The sequence below is a fragment of the Diabrotica undecimpunctata genome, chromosome 8 (genome assembly GCF_040954645.1).
Source record: "Diabrotica undecimpunctata isolate CICGRU chromosome 8, icDiaUnde3, whole genome shotgun sequence".
Taxonomy (NCBI): domain Eukaryota; kingdom Metazoa; phylum Arthropoda; class Insecta; order Coleoptera; family Chrysomelidae; genus Diabrotica; species Diabrotica undecimpunctata.
The window spans coordinates 36,612,703-36,634,908 of NC_092810.1; the positions used below are offsets into that span (position 1 = coordinate 36,612,703).

Sequence of the window (22,206 nt, forward strand, 5' to 3'; positions counted from 1 at the left end):
TATCAGCTGTTAAGGCATAGCAGTGTATTATATTTTTTGAATCTGCCCAAAATCATATGAGTGTTAATTCGTTTGTGTTTAATATGAAGTTTATGACTGCATCCTGAACTTATAATAAAGCCTGCTACATTCAGATGGTCTGGGAAATTGTTGCCTGAATATTACTTATTTATATGATCAATTTATTGGTAGTAGTATTGTAGTATATGATTGATTTGGTGGTGCTAATTTTTTTTCCATTTTTATTATGAGTTTTCCTGCCGTGGACATATTTCTGACGTCTCATATTCCCACATTAATATTGTATCATATATTAAGGGATATATCATGTAAAAACTGCTAGAGAACTGCTACGTTTAAATATTTAAAAAACAGTTTTTATGATTATTTCAATAGTACCTATCCTTTGATATTTTTTTTTATACTTACCATTAACTAGTGCAAGATTTAATTTTATTAAAACAGTTTATATACATAACTATATACATTATATGTACTATATATCTCACGTCATTATGTCTCATATGTATGTTCATTAATAAAGAAGGTGCTGTCCAGTGCTCTTTTGGTAGTAGTATATCCTCTCCTTTCATTTGCTATGTTGCATGTTAGGATTCAATCAGTTGTTCATTTTGTACTCAGCCAGAGGCTTTCTCTAAGTCAATAAATCAAAATTTGTCTTTGACTTAATCTATTTTCATCCATATCCTATGTGTCCTATGATATCTCGTATGTAACTATATGTTCATTAATAATAAAGATACTGTGTAGTGCCCTTTTGGTATATATATATTTTTTTTAATATATTTGTTATATCCTCAACTTTCATTTAACGCATCAAACGCTCCAATCGGACCAAAAACAACGGATATACAGTGAACGGCTAAATTATGGAATATTATCATTATTTCAAGAACCGTCGAGTTTTGAGGGAAATCCCGAAACAGGTCGATTTTTGTTATAAAATACCCATCTTATAACGTACATGGAGTAGGGATGACGTCACTGGTGTGGGTGTACCGGGTGTAGTGACATAACCGTTAATTTTTTTAAATAGAAATTGGTATAATGCGACACCTCATTTGAAGGAGAATTTAATTCCCTATTTAACGACATTACATTTTTAACTAAAATATTTTTTTAAGGGTACAAAAACATTTTTTTTTTTTATTTAAATTCAACTAAATTACAACTAATGATTTAATTCATAATGTATTTTAAAGTAACCAAATTATGCATAACAATTATTTTAAATTAAATGTTCGAAATGCCATCCATCGGTTCCTGACATGACTTTCTCAAGTAAATACTTAAAAAAGCAAAAATAAGTAAAAATAATAATGAACACAAAAAAATATCTCATAAACACTGAAACTATTTGTCAAATGTTAATTCAAGCAAGTGATAGTGGCATAGTTACTGTATATATATATATATATATATATATATATATATATATATATATATATATATATATATATACTGTAATAATAATTGACGTAAATGTTTTGATTTTGTGAATCGTCATCAGTTGTCAATTGTAATTTTTACTTTTGAATACTAAATTATGTCTCACCTAAATGAAACACAACGCATAGAAATATTAATTCTTAGCGGATGCTTAGAGGAGAAAGGAACACAGAACCAGGTATGCAATTTATTTAACGCAAAATATCCAGACAGACTCATCAGCCAATCAACAGTAAGTAAAATAGTCCGAAAATTTGGAGAAACTGGGCACCTTAAACATATTCCAAACGCTGGGCTTCCTAAAATTGAAGACAATGTGAAACTTGATATTTTATTAAATGTACATGACAATCCTCACAGTAGTTCAACACAAATGGATGAATATGCTGGAGTTTCCCAATGATCGGTATTCATCATCATCAGTGGTGCTACAGCTCTAGTTGAGCCGTGACCTTCCCCAGTCTATTTCGCCAGTCGTTTCTGTTCATCGCCAACCGTTGCCAATTTGCCGCGCCGATTTTCCTTGCGTCCTCGACCACACCGTCCCTCCATCTCAGTCGTGGTCTGCCTCTATTCCTATTTCCCACTGGGACCGATAATAGAGTTCGTCTGGCTGGGTAATTTTCATTTGCTCTTGACACATGTCCAGCCCATCTAAGCCTACCTATTTTTATGAAGGATATTACATCTCTACCATTTACTATTTTTTTTATACTTCTCGTACAATTCGAAATTATATCGCCTTCTCCAAAAACCATTCTCACAGAATGCGCCCATTATTCTTCTTAGTATCTTCCTTTCGAAGACGAGCAGAAGATTTGCGTCTGTTTTGGAGATGGTCCATGTTTCTGACCCATATGTCAGCACTGGTAGGATGAGTGTTCTATATATTATTAGTTTGGTTTTCTGGCTTAAATTTCTGTTTTTTTGCTGCTTGCTTAGTCCAAAATAACATTTGTTTGCTAGCAGTACCCTCCGTTTTACTTCTTCAGATGTGTCATTATCGTTTGTTATGAGAGAACCCAAATATGGTCGATACTGAAGTTTTCTTCGGCGTTTCTAGCTCTATCTCTGTTATTTGAAATAGATGCTAACATTTTGGTTTTTTCCTCGTTTATTTTAAGGCCCATATTTTGTGCGGCTGTCAAGAAGGTGGAAGTCATCTCTTTAAGTCCTCGTGTAGTACGTGCGATCAAATCCAGATCGTCAGCGTAAGCCATAATCTGCGTTGATTTATTAAAGATTGTTCCCCTATTGTGTAACTCAGCATCTCTTATAGTCTTTTCTAACGCTATATTAAAGAGAAGGCACGCCAGCGCGTCTCCCTGCCGTAACCCTGCATATGTTTCAAACGCTTGTGACATATCGCCTTGTATTTGCACTCTGCAGATCACTTTACTCATAGTTGTTTTTACGAGCCTTATTAATTTATGGGGAATGTTAAGTTCATTCATGGCTTCGTATAATTTACCTCTTAGGACGCTATCATACGCTGACTTAAAGTCCACAAAGAGATGGAACGTGTCAATATTAAATTCATTGGTTTTTTCTAAGATTTGACGTAGCACAAAAATCTGGTCAATTGTTGACCTACCTGGCCTAAAACCGCTTTGATACTCACCAAGGATTTCTTCCACGTACGTACTTAAACGGCTGTATAATGATCGGTATTACGTATTTAAAAAAAAGAAAAATACCATCCCTACAAAATTCAACTACATCAGAAATTAAATGATGACGATCCCGATAGCCGGCTTCAATTTTCTGAAAGTATGCAGGATTTATGTATCCGCAATACACATTTCATCAATCAAATCCTTACAGAATGATCCTTACCGTTTTCTTATGGGATTTTATAAGTGAAATGAGACAGGAACGGTATAGCCCCTTTACTTCAACATAAAGCTTTAAATTATGTTGCTAAACAAATCATACTTTCCAATTACAATAACTTGTATTTTTAGCAAATTTGCGAAAAAATTAATTAGTGATGAAGTAGTAAAATTTCCGGGTAAGGATATTTGAATCATCAATTTGTAGAATAAATTAGCAATAAATCAACCGTATCGTTTCAACAACAAAAAACATTGAAAGGGTTTTCGTCTTGGACAAACTGCGTGACGTGTCATCTTAGCCTTTAAAAGATAATTACTTTTGAGGACAATCACAACTGACTAATCATATGGTGAGATTTGTACTGCGACCCCTAATTCCGAGATGTACCTACCTATAACACCATCGTATGAACATAGGATGAATTGCACAGAAAGTTCATAAGCTATGCTCCACAGAGCTGGCATATTTTAGGGCCTGACAGCATTTCGTCCTGATTCATGGGAATAAAATTGACACTAGAGAAAAATGGAAAATGTGCAAATAAGCTACTTTCCAAAGGAAAAATTATTTTTAATTCCTCAAAGCAATATTGGCCTAAAAATTTAGAAAGAGCAAGATTTTCCATTGCAATTCTTCAATTTCCTGTAAGTAATGCTAACTGCATGCAATATTACAATGAATATCGTAGTCCAGTCGTCGGAGATCTCTAAAATCATATGAACAAGCTGAATTTTGTTCAGAATGTCAATTTTTGGGACCCCAAAAAATAATCAAAAAAGTTTACCACTCCTACCCTCCCGGTTTCCAAATAAAATCCCCATCTACGAAAAAGCAGTTTTACACGTTTTAGATCCTTTGGATTATGATTTTATTTCAGTTTAAATTCAGAGATTTTTAGGCATATTTCAAATGCCTAATATTTATTGCCAAAACTCAAAACCGAAATATCATACTATAGACACAGAATAATAAACAATCAGAATGCCCACTCTGCTTGAAAAAATAAGTACGCGCCTCTCGTTCGCGCAGACGCAATCCGCCATGTTTTAGTCGGAACCAGTGCTGTTCAGTGACATTTTATCTTGTGTGCATAGAAAAATTAACCAGGTTTAATTTATTTACGCAACTATAGACATAATATGCACTATTTTATTCGTACTTTTAGTTGAAGAATAGATTAAATTATTTGTACTAAATTATAATTCTCTAAAAATTTAAATTACAGTTCTGTCGTAGCTTTTCACAAATTTCTCAATTCGAGTCATGTTTCCGTTTAAAATATGGCGATCGCGTGCTGACAAACTTCAAAGGCAGCATCTGAGAGTGGGCATTCTGATTGTTATTTATTCTGTGTTATAGATTTCAAAGATTAGGCTTTAAAACTGAAAATTTCTAGTAACCGGTCAATGACAGTGGTAAATTTTATGAGAATCATCAAAGATCGTATGTTTATTTATTTAACACCTCTATAAAAACTGACTATTTGCGGCAAAATACGAAAACTGCACTCTTTATCTTTAACACGCATTTTGATTTTTGCCGATAGGACACTCTGATCAAAAGATATTGAATTTTTACCGTTGAATTGATATAAATTTGATTTCGCGCGCGTAACTAATATTCAAAACCGCCAGTCGCTTCAAGCTTTGTTTCCAAGGGAACGATTCATTGTATACAAAAAATGCTAATAAACATTTTTGTTCAAAATTATCTGAGCTGCATTTTTTATTTCAAAATTTTTTTCTATGGCATAGATTCCTGGTAAATCGATTTTTTTTACGTTTTTCCCCACCTACGCAGTGGGGTTTTGGGGGAAGCCCAGAGGTCGAAGTAGGGAACTTTTTTCATATTTTTTGTGGTCCCAAAATTGATATTCTCAGCCAAATTCAGCTTGTTCATATAATTTTTAGAGGTTGTGGCATTTTCGTCGAACAACTGGAGTATAAATATAATATTCTTAAATTTGTGTCTTGATTAGAATAGAAATTTCAAGAGAAAGTGCTAAGCAGATTCAAAAAACCAGATAGTACTAAAGTTTATTCGTTTACCAAATTCCCATCAGTAAACATGAGCACGTGTTGATATTCGCCGTCTCATTTGTCAAGAGGCTATAAAATATAATTTATTACCGTAAGCGAGACAGATTCTCATGTTACAGATCCCAACTTGTGATCATTTTAAATTCTAATTGTATCGAGTTGATTTTTAAGTTAATATATTGTGTTATATTTATGTTATAGTTAAGTTATTTACTGGTCGTGTTATTTTTTAGAGTTTAGTTTATTTGTGATATAATGATTAAATTTCAAGAAATTCTTAAGGTGGGTACACATATGCGAGCCGAACTGTTTGCGAACTGCTCGTGAGCTGTTCGCGAAGAGTTCGTTGAAAATATGTTTATGTTCAGGCTACCCAATACCCTAAGTATCTAATAACAAACCGAGAATTAATTTACTTCGTTATTCTAAACATTTCGGTATATTGTTTACATTATCTGTTATTAATTTCTCTCGTTACTTTGAATAAGCCGCGCTCGTTCAGCAATTTTGTTTAACCGAATGATCTCATCGCACACTTAGCAGAAACAATTTATAGTCTCGAACACCGTCCAAATTTAACTGCGAACATTCTTTGTGTTTGTCCCAAAAACCTACAGGCTGTGGTTCCTGACGAGCAACGAACGAACAGCTCGCAAGCGGTTCGTCCCGTCGTACAAATTAACGAATATAGCGTTCACAAACGGTTCGCGAACAGTTCTGCTCGCATATGTGTACCCGCCTTTACACTAACAGTTTCAAAAGTAAATATTTTTAAAAATCATATGATACATAGGTCGTACATCAATACGACCCTGTTTGGCTTACACGTGGTTCTATTGACGATTGGGAATTTGTAGAATGAATAGGGTTTAGACGTAGATAGATAGAACTAGATAGGGGAAGAGACATTGTTATTTTATGACCATTTCCTAAATAAATAAAAACAAAATGCTCAAGTAGCTCTAAACCCCCATCTGCTAAAGATTTAACAGGTCATAGTTTGTCTTTATTCACCCCGTTAAGGATGAACGGCAGTGCGTGGTGAGTTATCTATGAATTACATTAAAGCTAAAAGAACACATTTAAAAATCTTTGACATGTCAAACAAATATTTCGTCGTTTTCCTTTATTTTATAATCAACTTATCACATAAGTGAATGAATTTTTTGCACATCAGAAAATTTGAACACTGCTCTTGTGTTCTTTTAGCTTTAACGTAGACAACTCACCATGCATCGCCCATGGCGGATTATAACTCCCAGAGGAAAAATCCTAGAATATTAAAACTTGGTACCGTTCGCGGCATAAAAAACTGGTACAACTCTTATAACCGAAAATCGTGTTTTTCAAGTTGTGTAAGTTGATCTTGTCACATATGTCATTCAAATTTCTAGGGCAACGTTGCCAGTTCAACGAAATATTGTATCAAGTCAGCTAAAAGGAGAGCTGTGCGGCAGACACATTATAAAATTACAGTAGATGCATTCCAATGTTCCCTGTGCCAATACCCTACGTTTAAAGATCCTTTAAACATTTTGGGCATTAACGCAACCCTCTCTTTGGTTATTAAATTTATTAGATACGGTTTTTTGTTGCTAATGATAATAATAATACCTATATAAAAACTTTAAATATTTTTGAATGTTCTTTTTTTATTCAAATTTAGTGCAATTCCGTTATCTGTGATGGCAACAACGAATTGATTCACGAAAAGTCTGAACACAGGTTTACATTGGGAAAAAAAAGTGTACCAGTTTTATATGACGGGAACTGTACAAAGGTTCCTCTTGAAGAAAAGAAAAACCTTATTGTCTTGTTTTTTTCATATTCTTTTTATTAATGAAGTCCTAGCGTTTTTAAACTTGGTATGTAGAATTCTCTTGATCTAAGGAGCAATACTATTGAAATTTGGGGTCAATGAGTTTAAAGTCCTAGAATTGTGGTAAAAAAAGTTCATCTTTTAGTGTAATAACAACACCCTATGGAATTTGACATCATTTCTGAAGTAAATACATATTTTAATTTCTTAAGAGTTTTCTTTTTTTTTTTAATAAAATTTCTAAAGTTTCTTGATTGAAAGAAAAGTTACAGATACCATTTGGTAACATTTATATCAGGTCTTTTAATACTCTTCTGTATCAGGTTGTAATCATAAAATCTGAATTACTAAATTATAAATATAACTACATATTGGAATATATCAATTTTTCAATATAAAAAAAATGTTTTCGAAGCCTGCCCATAAAAACTTTTCACTTCTCTCAGCACTGAACGAAGTGAAACATTAACTTTATTTAACTGCCTGACTTGATATAAATTCATTTTTAAATCAAATGCTTGATAATTCATAAAAAACAATATTTTGTTTTAATTTGAATTAAATTTTCATATTTTGACATCAAAACTGTTCAGTTAAAGAAATTGTTGTATATTCTGTAATATGTGCACAATTTTGATTGTTGCATAAAAAACTATCACTTGGAATTGCAAATATCCATATATAAGTATATTATATGATGATAGGAAGGATAAAACAAAATTAAAAACTACATTTTATTTAAAGTCTGTACTTATATTACATGAAAATAAAAAAAAAAAACAATGTCAAGACTCTCCTCCACACCTGCAAAACAAAAAAAGAAATTAGTACTTTTCATTTATCAAAATAAACTTTTATAAACAAATGGTGTAGCTCTTTGAAATAATTTGTCATTAAAATTTCTTTTATTTGGAGTTATACTGTAAATGATATTGATGATTAGATTAAGAAATTGTGGAACATACATAAAAATACTCACAGTGGTTCTTTAAATGAAACCAGTTCATTGCACATATTTACAAATATATTATCCAGATACTCTAGACTAAATGTCTATTCAATTTCTAGTGATATGTCAGTGTGGGGCATTTATGTCTTACAGATACATATAGTTTCAGATCATAATTACTACCTTAATCACTTAATCAGAAGGATTTTAGACCATAATTGCTTTGTATAACCATTGCAGCTAATAAAAATCTGCACATCATTGCAAAACAAATAAAAATTTTACAGTTTTTGAACTTTTGGGTAAAAGTATAGAGAATCTTCTTGTTAAGTTAGCTACAAATGAAACTTCAGTAAATCACAAATTTCTGTGTGCAGTATTGCCATATCCTTATTATGTATATGTTTTATGCCTCAAATATGCTTTGGAACAGTACATTATTATTTTATAGAATCTGGTATATTTCATTTTTTTGTTTTTAACTTACATAAAACACATACGAATGAATATTTGTTTCTTTCGATATTAGTTGCAGTTAGTTATTAGAAAAAAATTTTGTAGTTTGGTCATTTGGTAGATTAGGGGATAAATTTGGCATAGTGTCAAAACCTTCAAAACACTAGTTGCCAGATTGCAAGATAAAAACAAAATAAAAATATATATTAAAATAATTACAGCAGAATTTAACTTATTCACTTTCTAACTGTAGTGTTCATAGTGATTTATATATTATTTTTCAGTATTTTACCATTATATGTTTTCCATGTTTAATTAAACTAATTAATATTATATCACATGCTCTTTCGTGATTTATTAAAACGACATGGCAATACTACCAAATACAAAAATTTCCTTCATTTGTAGCAAACTCGAACATTTTTTATACTTTTACCAGATTTTGATTTTCGAAATTAGTTTGTTTTCTGAAACATAAACTTATCAAAAGCCACATATTTGAGCATTTAAGAATAACCTTGAGGATTATCCTCATTAATTTTACTTATCCACAGCTGTATCTCTTCTTATATGCTGCAATGTCTACAAGAACATTTATTATGTGCATGTTGTTTTAGATAATAGCTAATAATCCAGCTTTAATGTTAGTAGTATATTGGTATTTGCACTAGTAACCAAAAGACCTATGAAGAAAAAGAACATCTTTCATTATGAAAAGAATGATTGTTATTGGGATGTTCTTTTACTAAGCATGAACAGATTTATATTAACAATTTTGTCCACACATTATAATTGGTGCCCAAGAAAATGCCCCGAAATCTTAGGACTAACAATTCATAGCAAATTCTCCAAACTTCAAAGCTAATTTTCAAATAATACACAAATTTTCTTATTATTCTATTTCAAGATAAAATGAATTAAGGTACTTTTCATGGGACACATTTTCTGTAGGATTGAGTTATCGTTCAGTAAACATGTTACATTACATTTAGGTACTTAAACTAAACTCAGTCGATTAAATGATAAATCGTAAAGTTGTGTAGTTACCTTTTGAAGATTATCTTAGCCTTCTGGCTTCACGTTCAGATTCCAGAAGGGTGAGGATGTCTCCTTCTCTTACGGGTCCCTTAACGTTCCTGATGATTTGACGGTTTTGTTCGCCAAGAAATTCAACTTTTACTTGCGTACATTGCCCCTGGGATCCAGTTCTTCCCAAAACTTTGATTACGCGAGCCAGAACTACGGGTTTATCCATGTTTTTAAGTTAATTTGTGGAAATTATTTGCAACAAACACGTGCACCAAAAGCACCGCTGCTGAGAAAGGATGAATAAATGACAGTTGACAAAAGACATGGAAAATGTTAGTTCGTTATACAAAACTCTTCTTCTTGAAATTTTTTATATAATTGTTAATCAGTCAATTTTACAACGAGAAAAAGAAAATACATAAACGTTTAAGTTTTAATTAGGTTTGTATTGGGTTATTGATTTTTATAATGTTATATATTTAATACTTATACTTAATATTTAAATACTTCTTTTTTACAATATAAGTACATTCAATCAGGTCAGTATTGTTTTTATCTGGTAAAAAATATCCGATTGATACAGCTTATAAAATATATTGATTTTCATAAGACAAATAAAATGAAGTTAAAAAATAAATTAAAATAATTGCATGACTTTCCTAAATTTTAAAATTTTCGAATCTTAAGGTTGTCATTATTGTTAGTCACATGATTTTTGTCACCATTAGCGTTCATATACGTCATTAGTGTCAATGTTAAGTTAAAAACTACAATCACGTATTTTATTCTGCGTTGTGCGTTGAAATGTAATCTATAACTCGAATTAAAAAAAATTAGCATAGTTATTGTTTAACCAGTGAATTAATCGTTAAGGGTTTAACTCAAAATATGTACAACATATTTTAAACATGGATTACAAAAGAAGAGGATATGTGATATGTACCATAGTGTTTTTTATTTTATTTGTAAATATTGCGTCGCTTCAGAATGTAAGTCAAACAATCGTTTCATCAGAATCCCCACAGACTAAAGAAAATGTTACCGAAGCAGAATTAAAGAATCAAGTTGAGAAAGCAACTCCGGTGCCAAGCAAAGATTTACTAAATGTTACTATTACAACTGCGACTACACCAACTATTGTTACAAATACGACAGAAGCTACTGTAGACAAAACAGATAATGCAACGACAGTGGTAAAGCAGACCAATACAACATCAGAAAATGTTACTACTGCACAAACAGCCGACCCAGTACCAGTACTGCCAGCCAAAGAGGCTGCTGAAGATGAACATAACAGTTCTATGGCAATATTTTTTGTACTCTGTGTTTTAGCTTTGGGAATTTTGCTGATACATTTAATGCTTCAGACTCACTTCCAGTACGTCCCTGAAAGCATTGTTATAGTTTTCTTAGGAGCTTTAATAGGATTGATTATGAATGCTCTGTCTAGTAGAAATATAAGTAATTGGAGAAAAGAAGAAGCTTTCTCTCCCACAGCTTTCTTCTTAATACTTTTGCCACCTATTATATTTGAATCAGGATACAATTTGCATAAAGGTAACTTCTTTCAGAACATAGGGTCGATACTGGTTTTTGCTATATTTGGAACAACCATTTCTGCTTTTATTATTGGCTTTGGAATATATTTCCTGGGTTTAGCAGATGTGGTGTATAGATTAGGTTTTGTAGAATCTTTTGCATTTGGCTCCCTGATTTCTGCTGTTGATCCTGTGGCCACTATAGCAATATTCCATGCTCTTAATGTAGATCCTATTTTGAACATGTTGGTGTTTGGGGAGAGTATTCTTAATGATGCTATTGCCATTGTTCTTACTAATGCGGCTCTGGAATCTAACAATCCCAATATGAATACTGGTGAAGCTATTGTTTTGGGAATAGAGAGGTTTTGCTTGATGTTCTTTGCTTCTGCTCTTCTTGGTGTGGTTTTTGCACTTGTTAGTGCACTTTTATTAAAACATGTTGATCTGAGAAAGAATCCTTCTCTAGAATTTGGCATGATGTTAGTGTTTACTTATGCTCCATATGTCCTGGCTGAAGGCATTCATCTTTCTGGTATAATGGCAATTTTGTTCTGTGGAATTGTTATGTCACATTATACTCACTTCAATCTGTCTACTGTTACTCAAATCACAATGCAGCAGACTCTTAGAACTCTAGCTTTTATTGCAGAAACTTGTGTTTTTGCCTATTTAGGTTTAGCTTTGTTTAGTTTTAAGCATAGGGTAGAACCAGCACTGATTGTTTGGAGTATTGTTTTATGCCTACTAGGAAGAGCATGTAATATATTCCCACTAGCAATTCTAGTCAACAAATTTAGAGAACATCAGATAACCAAAAAGATGATGTTCATAATGTGGTTTAGTGGATTGAGAGGAGCTATCTCTTACGCCCTCTCCCTCCATTTGAATTTTAGTGATGAAACTAGACATGTGATAATTACTACTACTTTAATTATTGTACTTGTTACCACTCTATTTTTCGGAGGATCTACTATGCCTCTTTTGAAGTTTATGCAAGCTACTAAGAATCCCTCGAGGAGACTCAAGAAGCGCAAGAAGGACAGGGAAGTCACTCTGAGTAAAACTAGAGAGTGGGGCCAAGCATTGGACTCTGAACATCTATCAGAAACCACAGAAGGAGAAGTGGAAGTTTCTTTTGTCTCTGACCGCATCAAAGGCTTCGCTAAATATGATCTGAAGTATTTCATTCCATTTTTTACTAGAAGATTCACCCAACAAGTGAGTAATTTATTATAATACATTCTTTTTTGTGATTATTTTGTATATTTTTAGAAGTCTTTAACCCATAATAGGTTTTTATTTATCATGTGGTTTTAATATAGATAAAAAATAAATAATTTATATAATAATCAGTTAAAAATGTAATTCTTTTTATGAATTCAGACAGACTTTAAAATGTACTAATTACTTTGTTTTGAATACTTTTTCAGAACATTTTTTAACATTATTTTGACTATCAATTGGTATTAACCAGATGTTTCTATAAAGCAGATATTAAAATTTAAGTTATATTCTTAATTAGGAATCAATGGGGTAATTAGGAAAGTCTTTGGATGCTTTGGACTTAAAAGGAATCCTTTTATTTTATTTTATTTTTTTTTAAGATTATTTTCATTCAATTCCATTGATTGTTAACAAATTTTAAATTATTTGATGTTATTTCTCTTTTGTTCCTTCTAAGTCAGTCATTGATGTAGATATATTTCTAAAGTATCTATCTTGTGCTAATAATGAGCTGGTTCTAGTCAACTTGGAAGATGTTTTTTAGCCTAGCTAAGAAAATGCAGTGTTTTTATTTTCAGTGTTTAATTGTTAATAAAATTCCTTCTTTGTTCAATACACTTGATAATATATTTTTCCCAACATTTTTTAACCCTTCAAAATAGTCATTTTGCAATAAACTCCGGAAATAATCTGAAGTTTTGGATCTGGTCTCAGCTTACATCCCTAAAAAAGCTTGCTTCAAGTTATTAATATTATTTTTTAAGTTGACTATATTAAATAATGATTTATTAATTAATTTTAATTACAGTAGAGTGTCGATTATCTGAACTAATTGGGGGATATAGGTGTTCAGAAAACCAATTTGTTCAGATAATCAAACTATATTGATTATAGTCATACATATTTATCCACAAGTGAATAAAAGCCATATTTATATACCTATCATATTTATTTATAACTTTAATGACAAAAGTTGCAAAAAAATGGAATTAAATAAAAAAGTGCAGTCTTTGCAACAACATAGTTTGAGATACAATATTGAAGAAAATTGAAGATATTTTAAGCATTAATTTACTAACGTTTAAAAAAATCTTCAATTTTCGTCTGCTGAAACAAGCCTAACCGTTTACGAGTAGCTAGGTAGTGTATTTTTTTAAGGACAGTTATTTGATACTGGTCATTTTCAGCTTGTGTTTCAAACCAACGCAAGGCCATATCTAAGCAACTAAAAGCTTCTAAAGTACCAATTATATTTTTATCTTCATTATCTAAACTTGCAGTTAATGAGGTGCTAGATGTGGTGTCAGTTTTATTATTCATTTGCTCTATAATTTCACTATCTTGCATAATTTGGTACCCGGGATCATCATTGTCAAAATCAATCCATTGTTGAACTTCTTCATCACAATGAAGTCACATCCATCACAATTGAGTTTTTTTAGCATATTCATGATTTCAGACTTATCTTCCTGTTTTTCTTTTGCATATTCTCTTTTTTCCACCATTTCACTATTTTCCATTAAACACAAAACTTTATTCTAAGCTTTTTTCAAGTTCTGCTTTTTTACACTGTTCCATACTGAGCCGATCATGTAGGATGCATCCTTCAAATCAATTTTTCTATGATTTCTTATCAGGCTTTATTCTCCCTCCTCTTCTTTTTCAAAAAGTAACTTATGTAATAATTTTTTTCTATAAAACCGTTTGAAAGTTTCAATAATGCCTTGATCCATGGGCTGTAATAATGAAGTCACATTAGGTGGAAGAAACATGACTTTTATAAAATCATCTTTTTGTTGGGGTGTTATCAAGAAGCTAGGAGGATGTTTCTCTCTTTTACTATTTTTTAATTGGTGGGCTTTAACGGAGGGTATAAAAGTTTCTATAAACCAGTCCATGAAAATGTACTATTCATCCAAGCACTCTTTTGTGAAGTATAAACTCTAGGTATCGCATTCATATGGACAATCGGTGGCTGCCAGTAGCATTAGAACAAGCTAAGGCAGTGATACAATCCTTGCTTATTTTAAGTCCATGTGCTGCTAATTCACGTCGTGACGCAAAAGTTTTTTGTGGCAAAGCTTTCCAATGAAGCCCAGTTTCGTCTGCATTGTAAACGTTTTTGAGTGCGTAATTTTCTTCCTTGGTAATTCACTTAGCCTTATTTTGAATGAGTCTGCTGCTGATGAATCAGCAGATAGTTTTTCTCCTTGTATTTGAAGCTCACGAATGCCATGTCTTGACTTAAATCGTTTTAACCAGCCTGTGCTTGCTTGAAAATTTGATGAACCTCTGAGTTTTTCATTGAACTCACCTCTGCTTTTTCACACAGAATCGGACCATAAATAGATACTCCCTGGGATGTTTTTGAGTAAACCACTTATCTACAGCATCATCTAAATCAGTGTTTGAGGCAAGTTTCATAGTTTTACAATTTGTGGATCCATCAGAAGAATCAAGCTGGGACATAAAGTTACTTATGCTCGTCTTCTGTTTTTTTTTTCTGTAATGGTAGATTTACTACCAACTTTTTACTTATTGGATAACTTGGTTGTAGATTCACCTTTCTCTAACAGTTTATTAATATCGTATTTATCTTTCATCGAAAGGACAACAGGCATATGTTTAGGCATTTTCTATCAAGAAGTGTTTGCTGTTGACGCGACAAATTTTCGTTTATTGCCTATCGGCTACACAAAAGTGACTAATACAGTAATACATAATATATGAATATTTACATCATCATCTTTGGCTCGACAATCCTCTGTGGATCTTGGCCTGCTCTAAGATTCGTCGCCATTCTGTTCGGTTTCTGGCAACATGTTGCCATCTTCTGATTTTTAATATCCGTAAGTCGGTTTCAACTCCATCTAACCACCTAATTCGCGGTCGGCCTTTCCTTCTTCTTCCTACAGGTGTTCCTGTGGTTAGCTTTTTAGCAATCATACGAATATTTACAACTGACAATAATTTCAAGAATTTGAGGCATACACCATTCTGACCGATATTAAATGACCCCCCTCTTATCTATGTGAAATGCCGAGTGACAATGAATTAATGAATCAGTGTCTTGTAAAAATTGTGGGAGTCAGGAGTTCGGATAACCGATCGTTCGGTTGATAGACGTTCGGATTATCGACGCTCTACTGTAAATACATAAGTAAATTTTCCTGAAAATCTTATTAAAATTAAATGAATACTCCAAGTTAAACGTCTCTCATCTTCAATCCCTAACATACTCGGTTGGAGGGTGCTTAAATTTTACAGATTTTATATCCACCTGATCATAAGTATGATTAGAGCCATTTCCCAGTGTCTGAATTATGTTAATAGGGAGAAATTGCCAGTTTGTGATAGTGAAGTATTATAGTAGTACATCTAACGTTGATAAGACTTCTAGTCTTCTAGGGAACTGATATTTAGCCTTGACCATACTTTCAGTGAAGAGTGGCGAAAAATGGGAGAGACCTATGTCCAGCAGTGGACAGAAGAGGTTGCATGATGATGATAATGATACTTTCACTAAAGACATGTTCTGTAAGTTTAATCTATAGCACAAAACCGGAGAAACTTATTTTGATTTTTTTTCAAGAAGTTAAAATACTATGGTGACCATATTATAGAAGCATAAGACAGGATGCTACTGACAAAAGTAAGGTGTAACATTCTATATGTGGGTACTGAAAGATCTCGAGAGTTTCTCGTGATAAAACCTAGATTGCAGTATGCTTTATTTGACAAATTGTTGGTGTGAATGATAAATGATAAGGAACTGTCAAATAACACCCCCAAATCTCTTATTTCAGTCAATCTTAAGAGAAGGCTTGTATTGTGATAGTCAAACACTACATTATTTTTTAGATTTGCTAAAGGATATAACAAAACACTTATCTTTATTCAACTGGAGACCATTGGAAAGGGGCCAATTATATAGGGAAGTCAGGTATTTTTGGATCATTAGACAGTCAGATAAGTTTGAAATTTTGGGGTATAGGTCATCAGCAAATAGCAAAAATTGACAAAAATTTTTTACTTCAGAAGTATCACATGTGAACCTTGTGGTACCCCTGAACTGACCAAGATAGGAATCGAGGGTGAACAATACATCTTAATTTAAAGATGAGTAAAGAATGTATTACTGTGTCAAAGGTATAGTCTTTAAGAAATTGGTATAAATCGAGTCCTCTTGGTACCCAACCTCAAAAGCCTTGACAATGCAGACTAGATTTACCCTGGCTAAATCCATGTTGCTCATTAATCAAGAGATTTCTACAATGTCAATTACAATTAGTTCAAAATGTTTAGGGATGGCAGATAACAACAGGTCTATAATTTTTATACTGTCTGTCAGAGATATATAACTGTCACTCCACTTACTGGGGAAGGTGTGCAGTCTCAAAGATAAATGAAATAATGCATTTAACAGTTTAAATAAACTGTAGATACATATTTTTAAGAAATGTGTAGAAATATCAGCACAATAACTCAGTTTATAGAGTTATTGAAAATAATACATAACATAGATTTATGTATATAACAATTACATACTGAATTATCTTTTTGCTATTGGAATATTTTGAATTGAATCAAGTAATTTCCACATACATGAAACAGTAATTCCCCCTATATGAAGTATTTTTTTACACACCTAATGATTTATGACGCTGACAATTTGTTTTTATACATTTAGTAAAAGGATTATTGTATCAAGTTGTTTTTCACTTTAATGTCATCATAAATATTAAAATCAGGTGGATATAGAATCATTTTCTTTAGAATCCTTTATATTTCTTGTAACTCCAGGTAACTTGTAGTATAAAATCTAATAAACAACTTGCAATCTGATAGCCGTAATCATTTCCTTTAATTAACTTGTGGTATCATGCATGAACATTCAATTCACAAATGGGCAACCTTGAAATTTGCAACAGTATGTTGAGCAATCTTCAAATAAATCACAGATAGATAATTTTTGAAGGTAATTTAAAAATACAACTAAGTACATTGCCGAAAGTGTACAAAAGGTTATATAGATTAGATTCTAATTGGTTCATAGTTAATGAATCTTTCAAAATATTAATATTTGGGCTAGAAAACTTCGTTTATCTTGATTTTTTTAATTGATTCAACGGCAACGAGTTTGATCCTAATAAGTTCTATAGTCTGTCTCACGTTGACTTTCAGGATATGGAAGATAGAGCAATGCAATCCTCAGTGGCGGCTCGTGATTAAAATTATCAGTGAGGCAATATTATTTTGAGCTGCAAATACGGAATTATGAACAACCAAAAACTGTTAGAAAAAGATAAATATTGCTAGCTATATTTTCACAGTAAACTTACCCATGTAGCTAAAGATTCTAGTGAATAGTCCTGGTTTATTAATACATTTATGTTCACAATACTTTTTTTTTACACTCTAGCAATCAAAACACAAATATTGTTCTATAAGCTAATTTGCTGGCTGCAGGGCAAAGGGCTCCTATTGGCTTGGTGTGTCTTCTATAGTGACAAGACCATTTTAACTGTTTCTCAGGTCAGCTGGCCAGTTCCTTTTAAGTCTCCTATTGGCATTATGTTCTATTAGAGGTTGAAGTAAAGGGTTACTGAGTGGTTCCAGTCCTTCAAGGTGCTTCATGCCATATTTAGTGATCACATTCTGTTGAACGGGATTCTTAGGTCTTCATAAAGCGTTAGGTTTGACATATACCAGGCTGCATCAGTCATCATTCGCAGTATTTTCGATTTACTTCGTTGATTTATGGTTGTAGTTGACTTGCTCGCACATCCAAAGAATTGGATTCCATACGTCCAGATAATTAAGTTCAATGCGACGTATTTTTTGGCTTGCAAAATGGTCAATGACGAGTTCATTAAATTCGTGGCAGTTGGATATTAATTGTTTTTCTAGCCATGCTAATGGATAGCATGGCTAGGGCATTGAGTCGTTCTTCTGACATCGTATTCTGCAGAAGTGTTTTTATCCCTTTTAGAGTTGAAAAGGATCTCTCTGCTTCTACTGTTGTCATAGGAGTTGTGCATGCAGTGTTGATTAATTTTATGGAGTCTGAAAATAAATTTGTGAGATTGTTTTCAACGAAGACCTCAAGCAATGGCAAAAGACCACTCGCCGTTCCAAAGTCAATCTTAGGGAATAGTACACATAACTCGGATTTTAATTTGGTGGCATTTACATATGGATAATGTTGCAAAGCAATCTTCAGTTTTTCTTCGGGAAAAGTAAGGTTGTATTCAGGAAATAATTTGGAATCGAAGAGCGCCGCAAGATTTAAGAAGGAAAGTCGATCCTCGATAGTGACCCTTATTAGATCATAAATTTCCATCGCCGTCACGTTCATATTTTCTTAGGTTCGTTTTCTTTTTCCAGCCGAAAAGCTTGGACTATTGTCATATCTTATCTCTGATAATTTGAATTTGATTTTTAAATTCTTGTATACATATATTAGAATTCTTACAGGGTCTACAGCTCTCAGTTGCAGTTGATTATAAAGAAACACAACATGCGGCATAATGTTATTAAAGAAATTTAGCCAGTATAAAAACGTTTCGTCTTTCAATAACATAAGTAATCCCGAAGCTTGTTGAACGGTTTGAGTATCTCGTTCTTTTTCAATGATTTCTTCAAAACATTGAATCGTTAAAACGTTGAATCTCCAACGAGTATCCGATATCCAGGGGAGACGTTTCTTTACAACATTGTTCAGTATCATGAAATATGTTAGTCATAGTAGCATGGGTGGATGTATAGGTTTTGGGGCGTCGTTGGCCAGGTCAGTAGTACGTTCGTGCATTGAGTAAATGAAGAAAAAGCGTTACTTGGACAAGAGGGAAATAATAAACAAATATTAGCTTTTTAAACAATGAAAAATTCATTCAAAATAAATTGTAGGAGATATCTACTACAATGAGTGAGTTAGTAGGGAGGGGGGTAGAGCAGGAGGGCAGGCCTAGCAGCGCATCCCTTGGCAATCCTTATGGGAGCTTTTAGCGATGGAGGCGATGCCGATTTTATCCAAAAACATTTGTAATCATCGAACATTGGAGAGGTTAAATTAAAACACATTTTAGAAAGTCAATCGTAGATATGCGTAATAACTATAATTACTGATCTTATGTATTAAATATATACCTTATACTAATAACATTTCAGTAAGTACCTAATCGCTTTTTTTGGAAAATTTGACTGCTAATTGCAGTTAATGTTTGCCTCATTCTTGACGACTAACTTTAAATCCTGATATCCAACCTGAAATGCCATTTTAATATGTGCTCACTCATATTAAAAATTTACCCATTGGACCACTTAAATTGTTGCAATTTATTTCGAATATTATAATTATCGCTGTGATATTTGTGTGGTATAACGATTGAATTTAATATTGGAAAATTGTACAAAAAAACATAAAACACTGTTTATTCTTGTTATATATTATTAAATATTATATTAAATATAAAATCTTACACACGTCAAATATGTTCAAAGTCTCAACCATGTTGTAGATATTCATGAATTGTATAAAAGGAATTGTTTATTCGCACTTTATAAGAGGTCAAAGAACGGAGGTAAAGGAACTAATAGAACCAAAACACATAGAAAAGCATAGGTGGATTAACTACCTAAAAAAACTCTATGCAGAAGACGAACAAACGACACTAGAACCGGAAACACCAGAAATTACCACGTATAGACACGTGGCTAAGCTTTTATGATTTATTTACTTTATTAGTTCATGAAGATAATAACATTCCTCCTCTGAGGAAACTATTTTATTTAAAAAGTTGTTTAGCAGGAGAAGCTACTGACATAATATCTTCAATCGAATCGTCTGCTCAAAATTATGATGTCGCGTGGAATTTGTTACAAGAACGCTATGACGATCGAAAATTCATTCGAGATAGTTATATCAAATCGCTAATTGACACGCCCGCATGTCGAAATAATTTTCAACTCGCGCATTCTTGGATCATTTTCAAAAATATTTAAGAGCGTTAAAAAATCTTGGTGAACCTTTCGACTCTTGGGATTCTTTTCTCGTCATTTTATTTAAAGACAAATAATTCATCACGATCATTTTCATCACGCGGTATTAAAACAAGATAGTCTCACAATGAAGAGCTTAATATAAATGTTCAGGAAGTTCGGAAAATACTTGAAAAGCTGAAGAATAGAAAAGAAGCAGGTAAAGATAGGATACCAAACGAATTACTGAAATATTGTGGAGTAGCAATGACAGAACAATTAACAACATTAATTAATAAAATTATAAAATATAATAAAATACTATTCAAAAAAGGAGATAAAAAGCAGCCAGAAAACTACAGAGGTATAAACTTGTTAAATACTAAATTTTACAAGTGCTAATAATTCAGAGGATAAGTTTAGCAGATGAACAACAGGGTTTTCGTACGGAAGATCGTGTACATATACAATATTCGCTATAAAACAAATTACTGAGAAATCACTAGAGTATAATAGACCAGCATTACTGTGTCTGGTTGACCTAAAGAAAGCGTTTGACAGAGTAAGATTCAAATATGTAATCCATCTTCTGTATAATAGAGAAGTTCCCCTAAATATTATAAAAACTATCGAAAACATCTACTAAAATAACAAAATGGAAGTCACAATAGATGGACAACTTACAGAACCTATAGAGATAGGCAGCGGAATAAATCAAGGGGACTCATTGAGCCCCATGCTCTTCAATTTAATCATGGATGAAATCATCAAAAGCGTTAACAAAGAAAGATGATACAGAATGGGAAACAAAGAAATTAAAATACTCTGTTACGCAGACGACGCAATATTCATAGCCCAAGATGAAGATAGTCTGCAAAGACGTCCACAGATGTAACATAAGAGCAAAAGAATTTAATATGACAATCTTATCTCAGAAAACTAAAACAATAGTAGTCCGCAAAGAACCAACCAGATGTAAAATAGAAATTGATGGCATCAGTATTGAACAAGTAATGGAAATAAAATATCTCCGAATTACGCTGTCCAGCTATGGAGACCTGGACAAAGAAGTGAGAGATTAAGTACAAAAATGGCAGGATGCCTTAGTAACACTATATGCCTCAGAAACAAGACCCGACAAAGCCACGGCGCAAAGGCTACTGCAAACAGCGGAGATGAACTAAGAAGAATTACAGGAAAAACGCTGAGAGATCGAAAGAGAAGTAGAGAAGACATTAGAAGAAAATGTAACGTACAGTGTATAAATGAATGGACACAAAATAGAAAAAAAGAATGGAATAACCACATAAGCAGAATGGAGGAGACCTGTTTCATCAAAATAGCAAGAAATAAGTCACCAATCGGCAAAAGAAGTATCAGACGACCGCGTAAAAGATGGAGTGACAACCTTCCATAGAGGTATTAATCCGCCAATGAAACAAACAAAAATTGCTTATAAAAAAGAAGAAGAAGAAGAAGAATGGTTTATCAATATTTTTTAATTTTATTTTCAAATACCTTTTCAGGCAAATTTCTGATATTCTCAGGCAGAACATTTAAAACATTTTATTGTCCAATACCATGGTCCATTATGACACCTTTTCAAACGCCAATATGCTGGTATATTCTGTTGTGCCTAGTATCGTAACCGTGCCGATCTTTGTGACTTCTATAAAGATTAATATTCCTCTCCATGAATCGAATCGAAGGTTTTCTAGAATGTACTGTGCCGGTACAGTAAGAATTTCCAAACTTTCATAAGCCCAAACCAGCAAGGACCCTCATTGCCTTTCTCTGCAGACCAAATACTCTGTAGGTGTCAGAGTGTGTCACATGGCGGCGATCAAGCGATAAGTATAGTAA

The 22,206-nt window shown here is 32.7% G+C and overlaps 2 protein-coding genes across 2 annotated transcripts in view; one reads left to right on the forward strand and one right to left on the reverse strand.

The window, feature by feature from the left end:
• Positions 1–7,884: 7,884 nt before the first annotated feature.
• RpS28b (Ribosomal protein S28b) lies at positions 7,885–9,910 on the reverse strand. The gene is made up of 2 exons (XM_072540081.1): positions 9,617–9,910; positions 7,885–7,968 (listed from the first exon to the last, which is right to left on the reverse strand). Exon 1 carries the CDS (start codon positions 9,822–9,824, stop codon positions 9,627–9,629), a length of 198 nt encoding a protein of 65 aa, XP_072396182.1. The 5' UTR covers positions 9,825–9,910; the 3' UTR covers positions 7,885–7,968; positions 9,617–9,626.
• Positions 9,911–10,324: 414 nt separating this feature from the next.
• Positions 10,325–22,206, forward strand: part of Nhe1 (Na[+]/H[+] hydrogen exchanger 1) — a 31,644-nt gene continuing 19,762 nt past the window's right edge. Inside the window, exon 1 of the mRNA XM_072540080.1 lies at positions 10,325–12,357. Coding sequence (XP_072396181.1) covers positions 10,507–12,357 — 1,851 coding nt within the window. The 5' untranslated portion in view covers positions 10,325–10,506. The remainder of the gene's footprint in view (positions 12,358–22,206) is intronic.